General features: G+C 41.6%; 1 protein-coding gene across 3 annotated transcripts in view; it reads right to left on the reverse strand.

The window, feature by feature from the left end:
* Nucleotides 1–18,155: 18,155 nt before the first annotated feature.
* The window catches only part of LOC140200533 (desmocollin-1-like), a 41,345-nt gene continuing 35,087 nt past the window's right edge, over nucleotides 18,156–24,413 (reverse strand). For all 3 annotated transcript variants that reach the window (XM_072264210.1, XM_072264135.1, XM_072264053.1), the window contains 3 exons: nucleotides 23,914–24,044; nucleotides 21,631–21,933; nucleotides 18,156–19,637 (listed from right to left, as the gene is read on the reverse strand). In XM_072264210.1, the coding sequence (XP_072120311.1) occupies nucleotides 19,452–19,637; nucleotides 21,631–21,933; nucleotides 23,914–24,044 (620 nt within the window). In that variant the 3' untranslated portion in view covers nucleotides 18,156–19,451. The remainder of the gene's footprint in view (nucleotides 19,638–21,630; nucleotides 21,934–23,913; nucleotides 24,045–24,413) is intronic.

Here is a 24,413-nt window from a genome sequence, read left to right on the forward strand (position 1 = left end):
AACTGTTCACAATACTCAAGGTGAGGCCTCACCAGTGCCTTACAAAGCCTCGGCATCACATCCTGCTCATGTATTCTAGACCTCTTGAAATGAATGCTAACATGGCATTTGCCTTTCTCACCACCAGCTCAACTTGCAAGTTAATCTCCAGGGTGTTCTGCACGAAGACTCCCAGGACCCTCTGCATCTCAGATTCCTGGATCTTTTCCCCATTTAGAAAACAGTCCGCACATTTATTTCTACTACCAAAGTGCATGACCATGCATTTTCCAACATTGTATTTCATTTGCCACTTTCTTGCTTATTCTCTTAATCTGTCTAAATCCTTCTGCATTCTATGTGTTTCCTCAACACTGTCTGCCCCTTCACTACTCTTTGTATCATCTGCAAACTTGGCAACAAAGCCACCTATTCCATCAGCTGAATCCTTTATATATAGCATAAAAAAGTGGTCCCACCACCGACTTCTGCGGAACACCAGCCAACTAGAAAAGGATCTTTTTATTCCCACTCGCTGCCTCTACCAATCAGCCAATACTCTAACCATGTTAGTAACTTTCCTGTAATACCATGGGCTCTTAACCTGGTAAGCAGCCTCATGTGTGTCACCTTGTCAAAGTCCTTCTGAAAGTCTAAATATACAACGTCAACTGCATCCCCTTTATCTATCCTACTTGTAATCTCCTCAAAGAATTCCAACAGGTTTGTCAGGAAGGATTTTCCTTGAAGGAAAGCATACTGACTTTGTAGTCCTGTGTTACCAAGTACTCCATCACCTCATCCTTAACAATTGTCTCTAACATCTTTCCAACCACTTAGGTCAGACTAACTGGTCTATAATTTTGTTTCTGCTGTCTTCCTTCTTTCTTAAAGAGTGGAGTGACATTTGCAATTTTCCAGTCCTCTGACACCATGCCAGAGTCGAGTGATTTTTGAAAGATCATTTCTAATGCCACCACAATCTCTACCGCTACCTCTTTCAGAACCCTAGGTTGCAGTTCCTCTGGTCCGGGTGATTTATGTACCTTCAGGTCTTTCAGCTTCTTGAGCACCTTTTCTCTTGTAGTAGTAACTGCACACACTTCTCTTCCTTCACACACAGCAGCATCTGGCACACTGCTGTTACCCCACACATGTCTGGATTAAAATCCATCTCCTGTCCTTTCCATGCCATCAACAAAATTATTGATTAGATCGCCTATATTCTCACCTATCCGTTATATAAATTATAAGCAATAAAGGTCCCAGCATCAATTCCTGTGGTATACTACTTGCTACAGATTTCCTTTCAAATAAGCACCATAACCTTTGGCCTCTAAGTTAATTTTGGATCCACACACAAAGCACTGGAGGAACGCAGTGTGTCAGGCAGCATCTGTAGAGGGAAATGGCCAGCTAATATTTCAGGCTGAGTTCCTTTATATAGACTGAAAAACAGAAGGGTGATAGCCAGTATAAAGAGGGAGAGAGAAAGGGTCAAACACAGCAATATTACTAGTCAATGAGCAAATGTGATCAAGCCATACAGTATGGAAACACGCCCTTCGGCACATTGAGTTCACGTCCCCAACCAGCCACTATCCCATTTTATTCTCCCCACATTCTCATCAAACCCACCCCCTCTCCCCACACCAGATTCCACCACTCGCTCATACACTAACGGCAAATCACAGTGGCCAATTATGCTACCGATTCGCATGCCTTTGAAATGTGGAAAGAAATCAAACCACACAGAGGAAATCCATGTGATCACAAGGAGAATTTGCAAACTCCACACAAACTTTGCCCGAGGTCAGGTCTTTAGCGCTGTGGGGCAGAAGCTCTGTGAGCTGTGCTGTAGGAATCTGAACAAAGCCTCTGGTTTTGACACCAGGCAGGCAGGAATGAAAGCTGAGCATGCAAGTTTATTGATCATGCCATGTTACTGGAAATGGGACAAGGAGATGGGCAAAGGGGATTGAAAGACAAAGTGAGTAGGCTAGGCTGTGGCAATCATTCAAGTATTTTCAAAATACTGATGGACTGGAAACTGGAAACAGGGGAATTAAACCTTCACGTACTTGATTTTTTCTTATTATTGGTTTTGCTATTTGTATTAGTTAGCTATTGTCATATGTACCAAGATACATTGAAAAACCTGTCTCGCATACTGTTAATACAGATCAAATTATACATTGCGATAAAACAATAATAATGAAGAATAAAGTGTAAAAGGTGCAGTGCAGGTAACTGATACAGTGCAAGATCATAACGCAGTAGACTGTGAGGCCAAGAGTCTATCTTATCATAGAAGAGAACCAAAAAAGGGTCTGATAACAATGGGATCAAAGCTGCCCTGAGCCTGGAGTCAGCTTCTATCCCACTGTTATCTAAAATACACTGAAAACCTTGTCTTGCATACTGTAATACAAGCTAAAACAATAACAACCTGCAGAGACAGTGCAGTGCAGGTAGACAATAAAGGTGCATGCAATCCAAGCCATGCAGTTTGGTGAGTTAATTAGCCACTGTATGTTGCTAGTCTGTGGGTAAACATAGAACATTACAGCACCGTCCAGGCCCTTCAACCCATGGTGTTGAGCCAACCTCTTAAGCTACTCTAAGACCAATTCTAACACTTCACTCCCAAACAGCCCTCCATTTTTCTTTCAACTAGGTGCCTATCTAAGGGTCTCTTAAATGACCCTAATGCATCTGTCTCCACCACCACACCCAGCAGTGTGTTTCGCATGCTTACCACTCTCTGTGTAAAAATCTATGTCTGACATCCCTCTTATACTTTTCTCCAATCACTTTAAAATTATAACCTCTCATATTAGCAGTTTCCACCCTGTTGAAAAGGTGCTGGCTGTTCACTCAATCCATACCTCCTATCATTTTATACACCTCTAAATTTCCTTTGTTCCAAAGAGAAAATCTGTAGCTCACTCAACTCTTTCTCATAAGGCGTGCTCTCTAATACAGGCAGCATCCTGGTAAACCTCCTCTGCACCCTCTTAACTGTTCCACATCCTTCCTATAATGAGGCAACCAGAACAGAACATAATATTCCAAGTGTGGTCTAACCAGAGTTTTACAGAGCTGCAACTTTACCTCATGGCTCTTGAACTCATCTCCTGTACAATAAAGTCCAACACATTGAGGGATCTAGGATGTGGACCCCACCATGCCTCTGTTCCTCTACATTGCTAAGGATTATGCCATTAACCCTGTATTCTGCCTTCAAGTCCAAACTTCCAAGCTGTATCACTTCACGCTTTCCCGGATTGAACTCCATCTGCCACTTCTCAGCTCAGCTCTGCATTCTGTTAATGTCCTTCCTGTTGTAATTTGCAACAACCTTCTACATGATCACAAGCGAGTGGTGGAAACTGGGAGAAGATGATTGGAGTGTGCGGAAAATGAAATGGGATTAGTGTCAATGGGTGCCTGATGTTTGTATAATTGATTCATTATTGTCGAATGTACAGTGAAAAAAAGTTATTTTGCATGCCATTTATGCAGATCATTTCAAAAAAGTATTTATCAAGGTACTAAAAGAGGTAAAAACAATAACAAAATGCAGAATCAAAGTGTTACAGTTAGAAAGTACAGCGCAGAAAGACAGTAAGGTGCGAGGTCATAACAAGGTAGATAGCGAGGTCCAAAGTTGGTCATGGTTTGCGATGACTGACATGAAATTGATGGGCTGGTCCCAATAAATGACAATCATGGGTTAAAAGTTAGTTTTAAACCAGAAATTACTATAGTTTTATGCAGGTTCATTTGTTAATTGTATTTATATTGTTCTGTGCTGCTGCAGCTGCTGCTAAATGCTAATTTTATTGCATTTACTTGTGTAAATAAGAATAAACATCCCATAGGCACACATATTTACATACACACAGTGGCCATCTTATTAGGTACACCTGGTCATTAATGCAAATATCTGATCAGACAATCCTGTGACAGCAACTCAATGCATAAAAGCATGCAGACCTGGTCAAGATGTTCAGTTGTGCAGACCAAATATCAGAATGGGGAAGAAATATAATCTAAGTGACTTTGACCATGGAATGATTGTTGGTGTCAGACAGGGTGGCTGGAGTATCTCAGAAATGGCTTATCTCTTGGGATTTTCAAGCACAAAAGTCTCTGGACTTTACAGAGAATGGTGCAAAAACCAAAAACTATATAGTGAATGGCAGCTGTGTGAGCAAAATGCCTTGTTAATGGGAGAAATCAAAGGAGAATGGCCAGACTCGTTCAAGCTGACAGGAAGGAGACAGTAACTCAAATAACTATGCATTACAATGGTACCTAATAAAGTGGCTACTGAGTGTGTGTGTGGGTGCCCAAGCAGGAACATAAAAGATTTTAATCGATATGGAGTTGCACTGCTGGTCAGCCATTCAGGTACTTTTCGCTGGCTCGGTTAAGCAGCCAGGACAATCGAAGACCCCCCTCACCCTGAACGTTATCTCTTCTCCCTCTCCTATCAGACAGAAGATACAAAAGACTGAAAGCACGAATCACCAGATCTACCTCACTGTTAAAAGACCTAGTACATTAATATGAAGTCTTGGCCTTGTCATGACCATACACCTTGCCTGCACTGATTTTCTCTGTAACTGTAAAAATTTATTCTGCATTCAGTTACTCTATTCCCATATATAGCCTTGTTGTACTGATGTGATGAAATGATCTGTGTGGGTGGCAAGAGGAGAAGATGGTGGCGCGATGTAGCTCACAACGGCCACTCTAGTGGTGATGTCTGTTATTTGTCAAGTAGGATGCCGTGCACAATCCTGTTTTGATGGAGACCGATGTGAGAGCACGGAGGAACATCTGGTGAAACTTCTGAAATGCCTGCCTTTGCTGTTGCTGCTACTGTGTGGTCCAGAATCTCCGGAGGGGAAGGCCCCGAGTCCTCGGCTTTGCTTATTGCTCGGCTGCTGGGGTGGCGTTGAAGTGCTTGGCAGAGAAAGGTGCTCAGTGCTCGGTGTCGGAGGGCTAGTCGGAGGCTCGAAGTTTTCGGACGGACTCAGAGTCCGCTGCGGTGGGGTGCTTCCAATGTTGCTGCATCAGCAAGTTTGCGGCGCTCAGAGGTTCATGGCAGGGACAGTTTCTCCCTTCTACCGTCTGCATGAGATGATGAGGCTATCGGGACTTTGAGACTTCTTTTTACCATGCCCATGGTCTGCTCTTTATCAAATTACGGTATTACTTTGCACTGTTGTAGCTATATGTTATAATTATGTGGTTTTGTCAGTTTTAGTCTTGGTTTGTCCTGTGTTTTCTTGTGATATCATTCTGGAGGAACGTTGTATCATTTTTTTAATGCATGCATTTCTAAATGACAATAAACGAGGATTGGGTGTCCTCATAATCTAATCTAATCTAATCTAATGTAAAATACAGTTTTTCACTGTACTTCAGTACATATGACACTAATAAACCATTTGATGTATATTTGGAGTGCAAGAGGTTGTGGCCTTTATTTGATTACCTGAAAAGGCTGCTCCTGGGGCTCTGGCTGCAGTTCAATCTCCTGATCTTCAATCACCCAGTGTGGAACAGGGGTGAGTCACTTGGGTGATCACCTGATGAGCTTGCAACTGAGCCTGGCCAAGGTGGCAATTCACAAGTCCAGGTGGTGAGCAGTCAAGGGTTCTTCTCTTCTTGCGTTACATCTGTGGGAGAAGGAGCACACAATATCTATGGGTGCAGCTAGGGATCTCCAGGACCAGTGGGCACTACAGGGGCCAGTGTGTGTTCTGGATAGAAAGGTCTGCTTTATAAGTTGAAATGGTAAATAATGTGGATTGAGGATTATTGGGGTGTAGCAACTCACAGAACATAACACAGGGCCAGACCCTTCAGCCCATAATGTTGTACCGAACCAAGTAAATTAGTCATCAAATGGCCAACTAAACTAATGCCCTCTGCCTACACAATGTCCATATCCTCCCATATTTCTCACATTTATGTGTATCTAAATGTCTCTTAAAAGTCTCTAATGCTTCCTCCTCTGCCACCCACCACTATCTGGGCAAAAAGCTTGCCTCTCACACCTCCTTTGAACTTACCCCCTCTCACCTTAACCCTGAGAAAAAGATACTGTCTACTCAATCAATGCCTCTAATAATCTAATAAACACCTGTCAGATCTCCCCTCAGCCTCCGACAGTACAGAGAAAACAACCCAAGATTGCCTAACCTCTCGTTATACAACATGCCTCCTAATCCAGGCAGTAAAGATTCTCTGCACCCTCTCCAAAGCCTTGACATCCTTCCTATTATGGCATAACCAGAACTATATGCAATAATCCAGATGCAGCCTAACTAGAGTTTTATTAAGCTGCGATATACCTTGCAGACTTTTAAACTCAATGCCTCACCTAAGCATTGCCACATGACTTCTTATCCACTCTATCAGCTTATGTAGCCACTCTTAGGGAGCTATGAACTTGGACCCCAAGATCCCTCTGCTCTTCAATGCTATTAAAGGTCTTACCCTTAACAGTGCATTGTCTCTTCAAATTTGACCTACCAAGGTACAAGACTTTTCACTTGGCTGGGTTAAACCAAGGAGGAGGAGAAGATGGCGGCGCAACGCAGCTTGCGCGGCCACTCCGGTGAATGATAATTGTAATCTGTCAAGTAGGGTGCCTTGCACAATTCTGATTTGATGGAGACAGACATGAGAGAACGGAGGAACATCTGGAGAAACTTCTGAAATGCCTTTTTCGCTGCCGCTGTTACTGTGTGATCCAGAATCTCTGGAGGGGAAGGCCCCAAATCCTCGGCTTTGCTTGTTGCTCGGCGACCGGGACGGGGTCGAGGCACTCGGCAGAGATGGTGCTTGGTGCTCGGTGTAGGGGGGCTGGTTGGAGGCTCGAAGCTTTCGGACAGACTCAGGGTCAGCTGTGGTCGGGTGCTTCTAATTCATCAACAGTTGTCGGTGCCTGGAGGTTTATGGCAGAGAGAGTTTCTCCCTTCTGCCGCCTGCTATCAGGGACCATCGGAAGTCGATCAGAACTTTGAGACATTTTTTTTGCCGTTCCCATGGTCTGTTCTTTATCAAATTATGGTATTGCTTTGCACTGCTGTAACTATATGTTATAATTATGTGGTCTTGTTGGTGTTAGTCTTTGGTTTGTCCTTTTTTTCGTGATATCACACTGGAGGAACATTGTATTATTTCTTAATGCATGCATTTCTAAATGACAATAAACAAGGACTGAGAGTTCTCATGATTTAATCTAATCTAGTCTAAACTACATCTGCCATTTCTCCACTCATGTCTGCAACTGATCAATATCCTGTTGTATACTTTGCCAGTCATCTACACTATCCACAACACCACCAATCGTTGTACCATCTGCAAACTTACTAACCCAATCATCTATATATTCATCATTTATGTACATCACAAACAGCAGAGGTCCCAGTACAGACCCCTGCAGAACACCACTAAACACAAACCTCCAGCCAGAATAAGCCCCTTCAACCATTATCCTCCGTCTTCTGTGGGCAAGCCATTTCTGAGTCCAAACAGCCAAGTTCACTATGCGTATGCATCTGACTTCCCATTCATCTTAATCTTCTGGATAAGCCTTCCTCATCAAATGCCTTACTACTACCTACGTAGACAACATACACAGTTCTATCTTCAACAATCACTCTCGTTATCTCATCAAAAAACTCAATCAAGTTAATAAGACACAATTTGTCCTGCATAAACCTATGCTGGCTCTCCCTAATTAGATGTTGCAAGAATGGAACATGAGGAACTGAAACTGAAGTTAACCATAATACTTAAGAATAGGAATTCAATTAGTTTTCTAATGAAATGGGATAAATAGAAAGGCAAATGTTTGTAGACCTTTAAATTGGGCCTAACACTAGATCTAATTAGTTAGAGAAAGTGGAGTAATAAAAGTTATTCTATGATTCTAACTAAAAAGGATTTTAGTTTTCGTTTGATATTTGAGATTTGAAATTTAAACAGAATGTAGGAATTTTGAATTGTTCTTACTCATGTAAATATTTCATATATATTTCTATTTTTTATAAACAAACTTATTTCCAGAAGTGTGTTTTCTATTCGCTGCCTCTTTCCGCTATCTAGAGGTTCTGATGGACCACTAGCATCTAGTGTAGGACTATATAATTTGATTTTCTCATGAAGAGTATGGTGACCAATCACACGAGATAAGACAAGCACTACACAGGTGTTACATGTGTTCTAATGCCTATGACTCTTGTCGCACAAATTCCATCCGGCTAGACAGAATTCATTCAACCTACCAGAGAAATTCAACCCATTATCCTCCCCCTCCTTCTCTGCCACGAACACCAACTTGCCTTCTCCCCTTCTCATTTCTGATGAATAATCCCAAGCCTGAATCATTAACTGTGTCTGACTTGGAGTTTTTCTGGCATTTTCTGTTTTTTTTAGTTTGAGATTCACACCAACCATGATATTTAACAAGCTGGTCCCATTTGCTTGATTTGGCCCCTATCTCTCTAATCCCTTCCTATCCCTGTAGGTGTCGAAGTGTCCTTTAGATGTTGTTATTTTTCCTGTTACAATCACTTCCTCTGTTGTGTTGCTGAACATTAAAAAGGAAACAAATACAAAAAAAAGGAAATGAACAAAATTGCTGTTCAGCAGCGCCAGGACAGTGCCATACATATAAATTACAATAAGAAATAGATTTAAAAAAACAAATAAATAGTGCCAAAAGAGAATAAAATCGTGAGGTAGTGTTCATTGGTTTATGGACCATTCGGAAATCTGATGGCAGAGGGGAAGAGCTGTTTCTAAAACATTGAGTGGGGGTTCTTAAGGCTCCTGTACCTCCATCTTTTTGGTAATATTGACAGGGTGGCCAAATCTCAACACGGCACCCCAAGTGCAGCCTCAACAATGACTTGTACAACTGCAACATCCTGTCCCATCTCCAATACATTTATGCTCTAATGAAAACCAACATGCTAAATGCTTTTTTCACCTCCCTGTCCATTGGCGTGCTGCTTCAATGAGCAATGCACTTGTGCTCCCCAGGTCCCTAGAGTGCTCTCAAATCATGTTTGAGATTAAATGAAAGCACTGGGAATGTTATGTTTAGAGCTTATGTGATAAGTCCTTTTGGTCCTGAGCCAGGACAGTTTTAGGTGTGTAGCATATAGAACAAAACACTCTTTTATGTGCAGGTTAGGTGATATCATCACATTATCGCTGACAAAGAAAAGCAGACTCAGGCACTCCCCAGTACAAAGCCGCCTTCAGGACATGCCTTGGTAACAATAAGGGATTCTGCCAAATGCAGAATTCTGCACTTAAAAGGACTTGGCAGGCTGGATTTGGGGAGGTTGTTTCTCAAGACTGGGGGCTGGTCATGAAGAGTATCAGGATTGGGGAAAAGGAGTAAACTATGCAGCACTGAATTGTGGAGATATTTCTTCCCTCAACGTCCAATGACACCAAGTTGCTGAATACATTCAAGGTCAGACAGTTTTCTAGAACCAAAAGACAGCAAGGACTACATGTAGAGGTCAGGAATGTGCTAATACACTGGAAGATTAGTCATGCACATATTGAACAGCTTGTTAATGCACCTATAGCATTTTCTGTTATTAAATGGAAGAGGTTCTGCAGATGCTGCAAATCCTGAGCAACACACACACACAAAATGCTGGAGAGATTTGGCAAGTCAAGCAATATCTATGAAGAGGATAAACAGTCGCCATTTCAGGCCAAGGCATCAACTGTTTATTCTTCCCTATATATGCTGCCTAATTTGCTGAGTGCCTCAAACATCTTCTGCTTCTATATTTTTACGTTGCAATGTGACTCATGACCCGACTCAGCTGAATGGCACAGCAGATACAGAATTGGTAACAAGGATGACACATTGGTGTTGCTGGTCGGACTGCTCCCACATAGTACCAGTGAACCGGGTTCAAACCTACCTACCTCCAGTATGGCGTTTGCAGATATGGCACTCCAAATGTGTGAGAATAAAAGGGTGGTTAATGGTCAGTGTGGAATGAATGACCCGTCTCTGTGTTGTATCTCTTTATGAAAAGACTATTCTTTCTCTCCTCATAACTGAAACATTCCACCCCAGGATATCTACTGGTAAATTTCCTCTGCATTCTGTCCAGTCATACCCTTTCTATAGTGTGGTGACCAGAACTAAGCCAGCTGTGGTCTAACCAACATTTTATAAAGTTGTAACTTGACCTCTGTCTGTCCATGGCCTCCTCTTCTGCCATAATGAGGCCAAACTCAGGTTGGTGGATATTCTGTCTGGATAGCGTAACACTAAGGGGCAGAAGACGCTGGTGGGAGTTGTGTACAGGCCACCTAACAGTAGTAGTGAGGTCGGAGATGGTATTAAACAGGAAATTAGAAATGTGTGCAATAAAGGAACAGCAGTTATAATGGGTGACTTCAATCTACATGTAGATTGGGTGAACCAAATTGGTAAAGGTGCTGAGGAAGGGGATTTCTTGGAATGTAAGCGGGATGGTTTTTTGAACCAACATGTCGAGGAACCAACTAGAGAGCAGGCTATTCTGGACTGGGTTTTGAGCAATGAGGAAGGGTTAATTAGCAATCTTGTCGTGAGAGGCCCCTTGGCTAAGAGTGACCACAATATGGTGGAATTCTTCATTAAGATGGAGAGTGACATAGTTAATTCAGAAACAAAGGTTCTGAACTTAAAGAGGGGTAACTTTGAAGGTATGAGACGTGAATTAGCTAAGATAGACTGGCAAATGACACTTAAAGGATTGACGGTGGATATGCAATGGCAAGCATTTAAAGGTTGCATGGATGAATTACAACAATTGTTCATCTCAGTTTGGCAAAAGAGTAAATCAAGGAAGGTAGTGGCTGACAAGAGAAATTAGGGGTAGTATCAATTCCAAAGCAGAAGCATGCAAATTAGCCAGAGAAAGTGGCTCACCTGAGGACTGGGAGAAATTCAGAGTTCAGCAGAGGAGGACAAAGGGCTTAATTAGGAAGGGGAAAAAAGATTATGAGAGAAAACTGGCAGGGAACATAAAAACTGACTGTAAAAGCTTTTATAGATATGTAAAAAGGAAAAGACTGGTAAAGACAAGTGTAGGTCCCCTACAGACAGAAACAGGTGAATTGATTATGGGGAGCAAGGACATGGCAGACCAATTGAATAATTACTTTGGTTCTGTCTTCACTAAGGAGGACATAAATAATCTTCCAGAAATAGTAGGGGACAGAGGGTCCAATGAGATGGAGGAACTGAGCGAAATACATGTTAGTAGGGAAGTGGTGTTAGGTAAGTTGAAGGGATTGAAGGCAGATAAATCCCCAGGGCCAGATGGTCTGCATCCTAGAGTGCTTAAGGAAGTAGCCCAAGAAATAGTGGATGCATTAGTGATAATTTTTCAAAACTCGTTAGATTCTGGACTAGTTCCTGAGGATTGGAGGGTGGCTAAAGTAACCCCACTTTTTAAAAAAGGAGGGAGAGAAACCGGGGAATTATAGACCGGTTAGCCTAACGTCGGTGGTGGGGAAACTGCTGGAGTCAGTTATCAAAGATGCGATAACAGCACATTTGGAAAGCGGTGAAATTATCGGACAAAGTCAGCATGGATTTGTGAAAGGAAAATCATGTCTGACGAATCTCATAGAATTTTTTGAGGATGTAACTAGTAGAGTGGATAGGGGAGGACCAGTGGATGTGGTATATTTGGATTTTCAAAAGGCTTTTGACAAGGTCCCACACAGGAGATTAGTGTGCAAACTTAAAACACACGGTATTGGGGGTAAGGTATTGATGTGGATGGAGAATTGGTTAGCAGACAGGAAGCAAAGAGTGGGAATAAACGGGACCTTTTCAGAATGGCAGGCGGTGACTAGTGGGGTACCGCAAGGCTCAGTGCTGGGACCCCAGTTGTTTACAATATATATTAATGACTTGGATGAGGGAATTAAATGCAACATCTCCAAGTTTGCGGATGACACGAAGCTGGGTGGCAGTGTTAGCTGTGAGGAGGATGCTAAGAGGATGCAGAGTGACTTGGATAGGTTGGGTGAGTGGGCAAATTCATGGCAGATGCAATTTAATGTGGGTAAATGTGAAGTTATCCACTTTGGTGGCAAAAATAGGAAAACAGATTATTATCTGAATGGTGGCCGATTAGGAAAAGGGGAGGTGCAACGAGACCTGGGTGTCATTATACACCAGTCATTGAAAGTGGGCATGCAGGTACAGCAGGCGGTGAAAAAGGTGAATGGTATGCTGGCATTTATAGCGAGAGGATTCGAGTACAGGAGCAAGGAGGTACTACTGCAGTTGTACAAGGCCTTGGTGAGACCACACCTGGAGTATTGTGTGCAGTTTTGGTCCCCTAATCTGAGGAAAGACATCCTTGCCATAGAGGGAGTACAAAGAAGGTTCACCAGATTGATTCCTGGGATGGCAGGACTTTCATATGAAGAAAGACTGGATGAACTGGGCTTGTACTCATTGGAATTTAGAAGATTGAGGGGGGATCTGATTGAAACGTATAAAATCCTAAAGGGATTGGACAGGCTGGATGCAGGAAGATTGTTCCCAATGTTGGGGAAGTCCAGAACGAGGGGTCACAGTTTGAGGATAAAGGGGAAGCCTTTTAGGACCGAGATTAGGAAAAACTTCTTCACACAGAGTATGGTGAATCTGTGGAATTCTCTGCCACAGGAAACTGTTGAGGCCAGTTCATTGGCTATATTTAAGAGGGAGTTAGATATGGCCCTTGTGGCTACAGGGATCGGGGGTATGGAGGGAAGGCTGGGGCGGGGTTCTGAGTTGGATGATCAGCCATGATCATAATAAATGGCGGTGCAGGCTTGAAGGGCCGAATGGCCTACTCCTGCACCTATTTTCTATGTTTCTATGTAACTTGATTATCATCCATTTCTCTAACCTCTGGTAATTACTCCATTCACCTGGTTCTCTTTTTCTATTTCCCATCCTAGTTACCCTCTCACCTCTTTCTCTTCTCCTCACCTGCCCATCACCTCCCTTTTGTTCCCTTCCTCTTTCCTTTTATTCCATGGTCCATTATCCTCTCCTTTTAGGTTCCTTCTTCTTCAGCCCTTTAAGTCTTCCGTCTCTTACCACCCAGCTTCTTAATTCACTACCCCCCCCCTCACATACTCACCTTCTCCCTCAGCTGGTTTTACCAATCATCCAGCAACTTGTATCTTTCCTCTTCCCCACCTTCTTATTCTGGCTTCTGCTCCATTCCTTTCCAGTCTTGATGGTCTTAGCCAGGAACGTTGGCTGTTTATTCCCATCCATAGATGCTGCCCGTTTTGACTCAATCCTTCATGAGGACGGAGTCTCAACCCAAAATATTGACTGTACATTTCCCTCCACAGATGCTATCTAACTCACTGCAGTTTTTTGTGGTGATGTGCAGAATAGCTGCCATCCCAGCTGTGATGCATCCAGCTAGAATGGTTTCTATGGTGCACTGATAAAAAAAGAACTGGTAAGAGTCTACAAGGACATGTCAAATTTCTTTACCTTCCTGAGAAAGTAGGGGCCTTAGGGAGCTTTCTTAGCATTCTCATCTTGGTCCAGAATCAATTTCCTTCCAAATTCTTATTCTGTGGAACTGAGTGCAGCCAATGTCAATCATTGTTCCTTCTCATTAATGTTTCCATGGTTGTGTTGTGATTCATACCATGCGAGTCATTCCTAAGGCTTGCCCAGTCAGCAAATTTAATGTCATCTAACCACACCAGACTCTGCTTGAAGGGTGGCCATGGCTGAATCGGTGCCATGTCATAGTCATAGGGTGTCACTAAATAAATATTAATTTTAACAGTGGGAAAGTTAAGATAGAGAAAATTATGATTAGTTTAATTTGTCATATGTATGTTGAAACATGCAGTGAAAAAGCGTCACCATCAATGACTAACACAGTCTGATTATGCACTGGAGGCAGCCTACAAAGTGTCACCAAACTTCTGTCTTCAACATAGCATGCCCACAACTCACTCACCCTTGCCAATCAATGTGACTTTGGAACATAGGAAGAAACCAGAGCATACAGAAGAAATCCACATAAAACGTCATACAGATAGTGGTGCAATTAAGCATGGGTCTCCAGCACTGTAAAGCATTATGCAAGCTGTCACACCGCTGTACTGCCCATTAGTAGACACAACTTAAAAAACATCAGCTACTAAACCTCGCTTGCAAGAACGGTGTTGAGCTCTTTTAAAGGGCAGAACTGCACAGCATAAAAAGTGTCATAATGCCTATGCTAAGCAACTTGCCTGCTCAAAGCCTATTACTCTACATATTCTGTCTGTTTATGTGTCTGCTTCAAATGCCTTTTAAACCTTGCTTTCATGCATTTCCATCTCTTTCCCCGACAGCACATTCTGGGCACTTACCATTGTAAAAAAAAATACACACACACTTGCCTCATAAAATCTTCTTTAAACATTACCCATTTCATATTAAAGTCATGTCCACTAACATATGATAACAACACACTGGGGAAATAAGACCCTAACCACCTACTCAATCTATGTCTAATAATTTCATGTATGCGCTAGGTTTCCCCTGTACCTCCAACACCCAGAGAAAACAATTCAAGTTTATCAATCCTCCCCTTATCCCCTGAATATACAACTGGACAGGTGTGGCCAAACCTATGGCACTCATGCCCAAGATACATACAGAGAAAAATTGTTAGCACGCGACATGCAGTACTACCCAATGATTATCTAAACCTCACCCATAATAAACAGAAACGCACTGGTTATCTTTAGTACCTAATGAAGCAGTGAATGACTTTTTACAGCCTGGGAGCAGTGAGATGTTTTCACAGGAAACATCTCTCACCAGCTTGGCGCCAGCGGGATGGTTGCAAGAGCATGGTGCGCTGGATAGTACATTTTGAAATCCTCACAGGCCTAGTGTACACATCAGTATTTGGATAGTTACCAGACGGTATTGCCTTTGCTCTGCTTATATTTTTCCCCTTCTGTCATTTGCAAGTGAACCCTGGATTATTCAGTGATAATAACAGTGAATACTGTATGTATGCTGAAGTTTAAACCTTCTCTTCAGCAGCTCAGTCAGTCCTTCTCTCACTGTTCTCCGTCATCTTTGATTACTCCTTCCATTCACCCCACTTTTTTTTATTCTAGCTTCTTCCCCCTCCCTTTCCAATTTTGATGAAGGATCTTAGCCTGAAACATCAACTCTTTAAAACCTTTCCCGAGATGCTGCCTGACCTCTGGCATTTTGTGTGTCTGGTTCTCTGGATTTCCAGCATCTGCAAGATCACACAAGTATGTGGTTCAAATTCTCTGTTATACCTTTATTAATAGTGAAAAATGAATAGATGAGTGTTATATAACAGAACTCATCCGTTATCCTTAAAAATCCATAACTATCATTACTAATTCATTAATTAATGATCACCTCTGCTCAAAATTTCCATGACATGCAAGTATTAAAAAAAAAGACACATTATCAGCAATTTGGGCAAACTCTCAAAAAGTTCACCAGACCTGCAGTCTAGAACATATAGCAGTCTCTTCTCACCACCTTTCCATCTGCCCCTCCTTTTCTAGGCACCACTTTCTCTGTTTTAATGAGCAGAAGAAATAGCATTGAAGTCCCTTCCAAATTATTAAATATTAACTCACTGAATTATGAGTTTAACATGCACTCTTTGTGAAATGATAGCTCCTTCAACTTCAATAGTTCAGTCAATCCCAAAAGTTCTGTCCACCTTCAAGGTCAATAAATTCACACACACATTAATGTTTAAAAAAAACATTGCCTGCTGCAAAGAGTTCCAATTTTTTTTATGTACAAGAGTAATTTTATTTTACAAGAATACAAAAAATATATATTACATCAAGAATGACACCATTGTGAACCAACATAGCATTGGCACGAATCATTTTAATAGCTAAAACTCCCATAGAAAATTTGCAGAAAGATTATTTGGTAATATCTTGAGGCCATTCAGCCCATTGTCCATAACAACTCACTGAAATGCAGTCCACTCATTCTATTCACCCCCCCCAAAATTGTTCACTGTAGCCCTGTAAATTTTCCCCCAATTGCCATTTGAATCCTTTAAATAGTACACTTTATCACATTATTCATACCACATTATGTCTAAGAAAAAAGTTTCTCATATTGAGTTAAAAGTTGTCTGTTAGCATTTATAGCAAAGAAAACCATGGAAGCCCTAATTGTATTTCAAGAACTCAGAGTGAAAAAAACACTTTTAATGTTACAATCAGAAACACAAGAGACTACACTCATTGTCTGCTTACATTAGGTAACTTATTTTTAAGCACTATACAGGTAAATTACATATTGAAGGACAAAACCAAGGGAAATGTTGGGAACTAATAGTGAGGGAATTGCTGCTAAAAATGCAGTGTCATACAGTAAAGAAACAGGCTCTTTGGCCCAATTGGCTTTCGCTAAGCAAGATTCCTACCTAAATTAGAGACACAAGAGACTGGAGATGCTAGATCTGAAGTAACAGACAATCTGCTGAAATGACAGTGAGCAAAGCAGAACCTGTAGAGGGAAATGAACTATTGACATTGGGTCCTGATGCAGGGTTTCAACCCAAAATTCGCTGTCAGTTCCTTTCGTCTCATAGATGCTGCTCAATCCAATGAATACCTCCGGCAGCTTGATTGTTACTTCCATCTGCACTGGATCCATTTGCCCACATTTGGGCCCACATCCCTAAGCAGTGGCACAAGTTCAAACGTCTGCTGAGATGTCAATAAATTCAGAAATCTCATCTCAGCATCATTGACCTCTGTCCTTAAAATTATTATGCCACCAACCTTCAAGAAGAACAATCTCCCTGACTCCATGCAACTGCAGACTCTCAGCAATGCAATGGATGCCTTAACTGCCTGCAAGAATGGCTCAGTGCAATAACTGCCAGTCCTGCCTGGTTCTCTGCTGTAATGCCTGCCTTGGGTAGAATCTGGAAATGCACCATTGTGACCAAAATTTAATAGTGAAATACATTTTGTTTCTTAAAAAGGGAAGATAACATTTAACTCTTTGGAGTATTAAGTTTCTTGACCAATAAAACAGATAATACTTTAAGACCAATGAAGTATGCAATTATGTTTTTAAATTATTGAAGTGATTTAATGAAACTACTCCCTGATCTATGAACTGTTTGTAGAACTGTATTGCTATATGTTCTCATATTTACAACACTGGTCTAATCTCAACTCTTACATTTATACAACACTGTTAATGTGGTAAAAGGTTACCAGGTACTTCACTGGACTGAAGTCATACAGAATGAGCCATACGGGAGAAATAAACCTTGGACAGTTTTTTTTTAAAAAAGGTATCTTAAAATCAAGAAGCTTGTGTAATGATTTAGTTCCACCTCTGTTAGGAACTTAGCTATCAGAGCTCGCATTTTTAAAAAAAAACATTCCCAGAGCCCCTGAAACTAATACAAATAATCCTGGTCTTGGATCACAGCACAGCAACTCATTCCAACCTTCTTAGGAAGAAATATTAAGCTTGGTCGCAGCACCCACAATGAGAATTGGTAGGTGACAGACAAGTTGTGCATTCAAGTGTAAAAACTAAATACCATTTGACAATCATAAACTTTCCCCTGAACTCTGCTACATTGTGGATAGGAGTGGTCCCTCATTTCAATGCTCAAAGTGAGTGCAGGGCTGGGGGACATCAATGAATCAAACAGATTTCCCATTCAATGGCAATGCACTGAGTTCCAAGTAAGTAGCAACAGATGCCAGTGAGGAGACTCAGAGACTACAGGTGCGGGAATCTGAAGCAACAACCAAAATGCCGGAGGAAGTCAGAATCTATTGGGGGGGGGGGGGGAGCGAATGCATGATCAACATTTCTGTTGACCCAAAACATCAACTCTTCATTTCCTGCTAAGGATTCTGCCTGACCTGCTGAATTCCTCCAACAAAAACCAACAGGAATTCTGCAAATGCTGGAAATTCAAGCAACACACATCAAAGTTGCTGGTGAACACAGCAGGCCAGGCAGCATCTGTAGGAAGAGGTGCAGTCGACATTTCAGGCCGAGACCCTTCGTCAGGACCCTGACGAAGGGTCTCGGCCTGAAACGTCGACTGCACCTCTTCCTACAGATGCTGCCTGGCCTGCTGAATTCCTCCAACATTTTGCTTTTAAGCAATCAGGAGGAATTGCTCAGCCCCCACCCTTCACAGAACCTGGAATCCAGTCACCAGATCAACCCATTGAAAGCATCACCATACTGTAAACAACAATGAAGGTTAATTTAGTGACACTTGGCCATTTTGAAACATTGATAAATCCATTTGAAACATTTGAGATTGTAAAAGAACTGAACAGGATGAATGCTGACAGCATGCCTCCCTGTGGTGAAACTGGAACCAGATCCAGAGCTTCAGATGAAGACAATAATGAGAAGAATTTCTTTGAGGGTGCTAGATCCGCAGAATGCTTGAAGCTGAAGATCTGTGGAAATACAGTTGTTGAATATTCAAGGTTTAGATGGACAGATTTTTTGGGGGAGTAAACAGCAAGGTGAAGATTGACATAAGGCTCCAATCAGTATGATCTTACTCAGTGGGGAAAGAGGAGCTCAAGGCCTCTCAGGATCTTGATTCTAATAACTGGATTCAAAGCACAAGAACAGGCCGAACATGTCTATACTAGCCATCGATCACCTATCAACACATCCTATTTACCTGTTCTTAGTCTGTAGCCTTCTACCACCTGGTGACTCAAGATGCTCTTCAAATGCTGTGAGAGTCTCTGCCTCCACCAGCCCAACAGGCTGTGCTGTGATCCAAGACCAGTGTTCCAGCTTCAAGTCATCCTCTGGGTGAAAAAATACCCTTCCTTTCATCACTGACTAACTTTGTCATTAAACCAACACTCTCTGCTTTTAGACATCTCTACAATAGAGTAAAGTGACTTCCTATTAACTTTATCTACGCCCCTAAATTTTGTACATCCTAAAGAGGTCTCACCTCAGCATCCAACATTCCAAGGAAGACAAACAACCAAATAAGTATTTTCTTGCATCTAATATAAAATTCCTTCTATAAGAATGATATTTTACAATAGCTTTACATTTAAGATATAAATTATAAATTCAAATTAAAATGTACCATGCCTCCTCCTTTGCTGGTTATGAATAAAACTGAAGGATACATCTTTATTGCAGATTTTTTTTTGTTACATACTACAGGTAGTCATGAAATTTGACAAACTGATCAACTGCAGTGAATGTATCAAAGGAATGCGAGACAGCAACCAGGCTTGTAAATCTTCTGAAAGAAGCATCCACCTGCACAAAACTTCCCAAATAACATTCGCCAGAGTTTATAAAAATGAAGAGGTTCGAGTTGGCTAAAGATCTAAAATATCCATTATTTCTTTAATGAGAAGCTGTTTATGGGCCCATACTTGGGTCCCAAACTGTTCATGTATTCCAGTCCTCTGGCGTCGACCACATCACTGGCAATGGACCCATGAATGGAATTGACCCTTTCATGACTAAATTCAGGTACATAATCATACGGTACCCCAATATCTTCCTGCTCCTCTTCGTACACCTTGAAACAGGAATTAAACATCAGTTAAAATTCTGTAAACACAGGAACACATTCACCCATCCCTTTCCCAACCCCTTCTGCTACTTAAAAACAAACTTGTTTTCTCACTTTCCAGTTCTGAAACGTTAACAGTTATCTCTACACAGAAACAGCCTGACCTGTGGAATTTCCTGTTTGCGTTTCAAATTGTGTACTTGCAGTTGTTTTGATATTAATTCAAATAAACTAAATTAATATGCAAACATCACTGTCAAAGATGATAAGACGTCGTGATCTTTCAATCTACCTCCTCATGGAAGTTGTTAACCATCTCCAACTCAGTACCACTAAATGCACAGGGGGCACGTACCCTGCCCTACTTCCCAAACTCTCTGGCTGTGGGCATTAAGGAAATCAGAAAATTGAGGGTCAGGCCAGGGAGCAGGAAAAAGCCACAGACACAGCTAAGAAATAGTAGGGCAGGCTCGAGTACTACCTCATTAATATCCTTGATTAGATTAACATTTCAATGAGCCAGCACAGACCCAGATTGACCAAATGTCCACTGCCTTCCCAGTATCACATTATTTATTGTAAATCACTTCAAACTATTCCCCTTGTCTTACCAAAATAAAGGGGGGGGGGGAGAGACAAGGTTTCTTCAGAGGTATCCAGGAGTTTCTCCCTTAACAGTCACAAGCTCCCTGAAAGTGGCATTGCAGGCAGACCAGGTGATGAAGCCAGCTTTTGGCTTGCTGGCCTTTGTAAGTCAGGGCCTTGTGTCTAGAAGTTGGGATACTATGCTGCGATTGTACAAGACGTTGCTGAGGTTGTGTTTGGAGTATGGTATTCAGTGTTGGTAATATTGCTATAGGAAAGATAACATTAAGCTGGAACGAGTGCAGAGATCTACGAGGAAGTTGCCAGGACTCAAGGGACTATGAGGGAGGTAGAGTTTGTTGGGACTTTTTCTCCACCTCCACCGCACCCCCCCCGCCCCCCACCGGCCAACTGGAGTGTGGGAAAATAAAGGGATGATCCTAAAGAGATGTACAAGATAAAGAGAGCTATAGATAGGGTGGCTGTGCAGCCTTTTCCCCCAGGGTTGGGAAATAAAGAACCGGAAGGTACAGGTTTAAGAGAAGAGAGATTTATTAGAAACCCAAGCAGCAACTTTTTCCATCCATGTTTGGAGCTGCCAGAAGCTCAAAGCAAATTACATACATGTCACCATATAACCCTGAGATCGATTTTCTTGTGGGCATATTCAATAAATCCATAACAGGATAACAACCATAATAGAATTGATGAAGGACCATTTGTCTTTTGTTCAACTAGTGTGCAAAAGACAACAAACTGTGCAAATACAAAGGGAAAGAAATAAATAAAGCAGCAATAAATATTGAAAACATGAGATGAAGAGTTCCTTGAAAGTGAGTCGATAGATTGTGAGAACATTTCAATGATGTGGCAAGTGAAGTTGAGTTAAGTTATCCACTTTGGTTCAAGAAAATGATGGTTGAAGGGTAGTAACTGTTCCTGAACCTAAATGAATGTGAGGCTCTTGTACCTTCTTCCTGATGGTAGCAGTGAGAAGAGAGCATGTCCTAAGTGGTGGAGGTCCCTGATGATGGATGCTGCTTTCCTGTAACAATCCTTGCAAGTGTGCTCAATGGTGGACAGGGCCTTGTCCATTACTTTTTTTAGGATTTTCCATTCAAGGGCATTGGCGTGTCCATATCAGACTATAATGCAGCCAGTCAATATACTCTCCAATACACAATTATAGAAGTCAGTCAAAGTTTTACATATCATGTGAATGGTTGAGGCAGGTACATTAATGTCATTTAAAAGCTATTGGACAAGTACATGGATAGGAAAAGTTTACAGGGATATGGTCCAATGCAGGAAAATGAGACCAGATTAGATGTGTATCAGAATGGACCAGTTGGCTTGTTTCGGTGCTGACTGATTCTATGATTCTCAGCACAACATTTAACACATTAACATTCACCTGGTCAACTTGAGATCGAAGGAGCTCTATCAAGCCATGACTCTTCCTTCGTCCAAAAGTTCCTGTCCCACCATCCACATAACTTCCCAAGTTCGTAATCATCACGCCATTCTGGTCATAGAATATTTCATTTGTAGTGCTGGTCGTACTTTGTATCACTACCTGTGAACCAGCGCTGACGTGTGACATGTCAACATCTGCGTTGCCGCTGTTCCCCATGTTTTGGTCATGCCCCATATTTATCCTGTCAGCGCAATCAACATTTTTGCTATCATTCCTGGGGAATTCCAATACTTTAAGATTCTGTAAAACACAAGTAAACAAATTGTACCTTTGTGTCCATGTTTAAAAACATTATGGCTACAAGACTATCCCAGAAATTGATTTTGTTTTCTTTTTATTCTAATTGTGTTCAATGTCTGTTCGCCTTGTGAATGCTGCTCATCTCATGCTCTATGCCTGTGATGATGCTGCATTTCATTGCACCTGTGCATATGTGTGAATGTGCACATGACAATAAACTTGACTGACTTTTCAATGGACATTTTACTCTATACCTTTTCCGGCATGAAAAGTTTGTTATGTTTTTAAGAAGGAAATTTAAAAAGTTGGGCCAGTGTAATTGTAGTTCAGTTTAGATTTAATCTGCAGTTCGTCAATGCTAAGGATACTGGAGAGCTCACATCTCAAATGAACTATCAAATGAAAGTTCCACAGCTCTTTCAGGTGGATGGAAACAACCCATGTATTACTACATTGGAGGCTATTCAGAACATCTTGTCCACATTTAATAATCCCCATTTTGATTCTCATCATTTAATTTACTTTCTTAAGTTAATCAATGCTCCTTAGAACATAGGAGACCGAGGAGAGAACTTATAGAGATATCAAAATTATGAGTGGCACAGACAGGATGAGGGGTCTTTTTTCCAGCAATGGAGAATCAAAAACCAAGACATAGTTTTCATGTGAGAAGTGAAAGGTTTAATAAGAACCTGATGGGTAACTTCATTTTATACAATGGGAAGTAGACATATGGAACCAGCTGCCAGACGAAGTAGTTGAGGCAGGTATATAGGATGCACTTAAGAAATGTGTACAGATATAGGGATAACGAAAGAATTTAGAGGGAGATGGGCCAAGGGCTGAGAAATGGGATTAGCCTGAACATACATCTTGGTCAGCATGGACATGGATGAGCTAAGAGGCCTTTCCTTGTGATGTCTGACTCTATTGCTCCTCTGTGATTCTTGTCATTTGCCTACATGATGGGTAATAAAACTAGAAAATAATAGAAACACTTAGTAGATCAGGCAACATCTGCAGAATGAGAAACAGCTGTATTTCAAGTCCAAGACATTTCCTCCAATGGTTTTTGATGTCAACTCTCCTCCTTTAGAATAGATGCCAATAGTTGCCTCTGGTGCCCTGGACAGTTTTGGTAGGGACAGTTTTACTTCAAGGAAGACTTCGTTCAGATTAGAATGAGATGGAGACCAAAAGGAGGAATGGAGCCATGATTTGGGTGAAGAAAGGTACAGGGGAGGGAGCATCGTCCTTTGTTCCAGTTTCAGTACAAACTCATTGTAGAATGGAGGTGGAAAATGTTATAGAAATATTTTAAATTTTGAGAAACATAAATGTTAACAGCCTTTATCCCAGGGTAGGAGGAGTCCAAAACTAGGGAACATAGATTTGAGGTGAGAGGAGAAAGTTTTAAAGGGACCCGAAGGGAAACTTCACACAGGAGGTGGTAAGTATATGGAAGGGGCTGCCAGCGAAGTAGTTGAGGCAGGTACAACAGTAACACTTGGGTACATTGAGGGGTGGAGTGTGGAGAGATAAGAGCTGAATGCAACAAATTAGGTCTGGATGGCTGAGCACAGGGACTGAAGGACTGCATCCATGTTGTATTGCTTACGACTCGGTGACGTGGGAACAGAGTGATGGGAAGAAATGAACAGAGAATAACCAATTTTTTTTATTCCCAAGCTTATGAGCCAAACTAATTCCACCCTTCACCCTGAACGGGTGAAGTCTGTGCGTGGATTGACACAATGCTGCTGTGACAGTTTATTATCCATTTCCCATTTCAGACAAGTACTGAGGTACATTACAGTGCAATTGACTGGGAAGTACAATCAATAGCATTTGAAAACCGAAAGCATAAAAAATCTTTCAGTGGACTTGAACCAAGATTTTCTAGCTCAGAGACAAGATTGCTATCATGAGCCAAGGTTATAAGATGTCTAGTACAATGCACAGACTTGGAGAGAAACCCACCATATCTTGCTGACCACCACCTTCTTCATTGGAGACAATAAGGCTCTGCTGATATTGACCAGGGGGAATGAATGGAGGCTTTTTCTTTCTATCATCCCCACAGTACATCGCGAAAGCTGCCATGAGTAAGCCTATTACGAATGATAGCAAAGGATTACTGGCATTTTCATTAACACATAAAGCATGCAACCCAACTAATTTAGTATAAGACTTTTGATCATCTCTGGGGTATGATCTCTTGACTTGGGGACATATGACATACAATCAAGCTCCTTGATATTATTAAATTCACAAATTTGATGTATGTTCATACATGTTAATAACTGTGAGGAGGGGGGAGAAACTAGTTTCTTCTCTCTCCACTGTTAGTATTCTTTTTTCTTATCAGCCTTTGTGCAGCAGCAGAGATCTGGGTTCGATCCCGACCTCAGATGCTGTCTTGTGTGGAATTTGCACACAATCCCTGTGACTGCACGGGTTTCCTCTCACATTTTAAAGAC

This window comes from Mobula birostris, chromosome 1 (genome assembly GCF_030028105.1).
Source record: "Mobula birostris isolate sMobBir1 chromosome 1, sMobBir1.hap1, whole genome shotgun sequence".
Classification (NCBI taxonomy): domain Eukaryota; kingdom Metazoa; phylum Chordata; class Chondrichthyes; order Myliobatiformes; family Myliobatidae; genus Mobula; species Mobula birostris.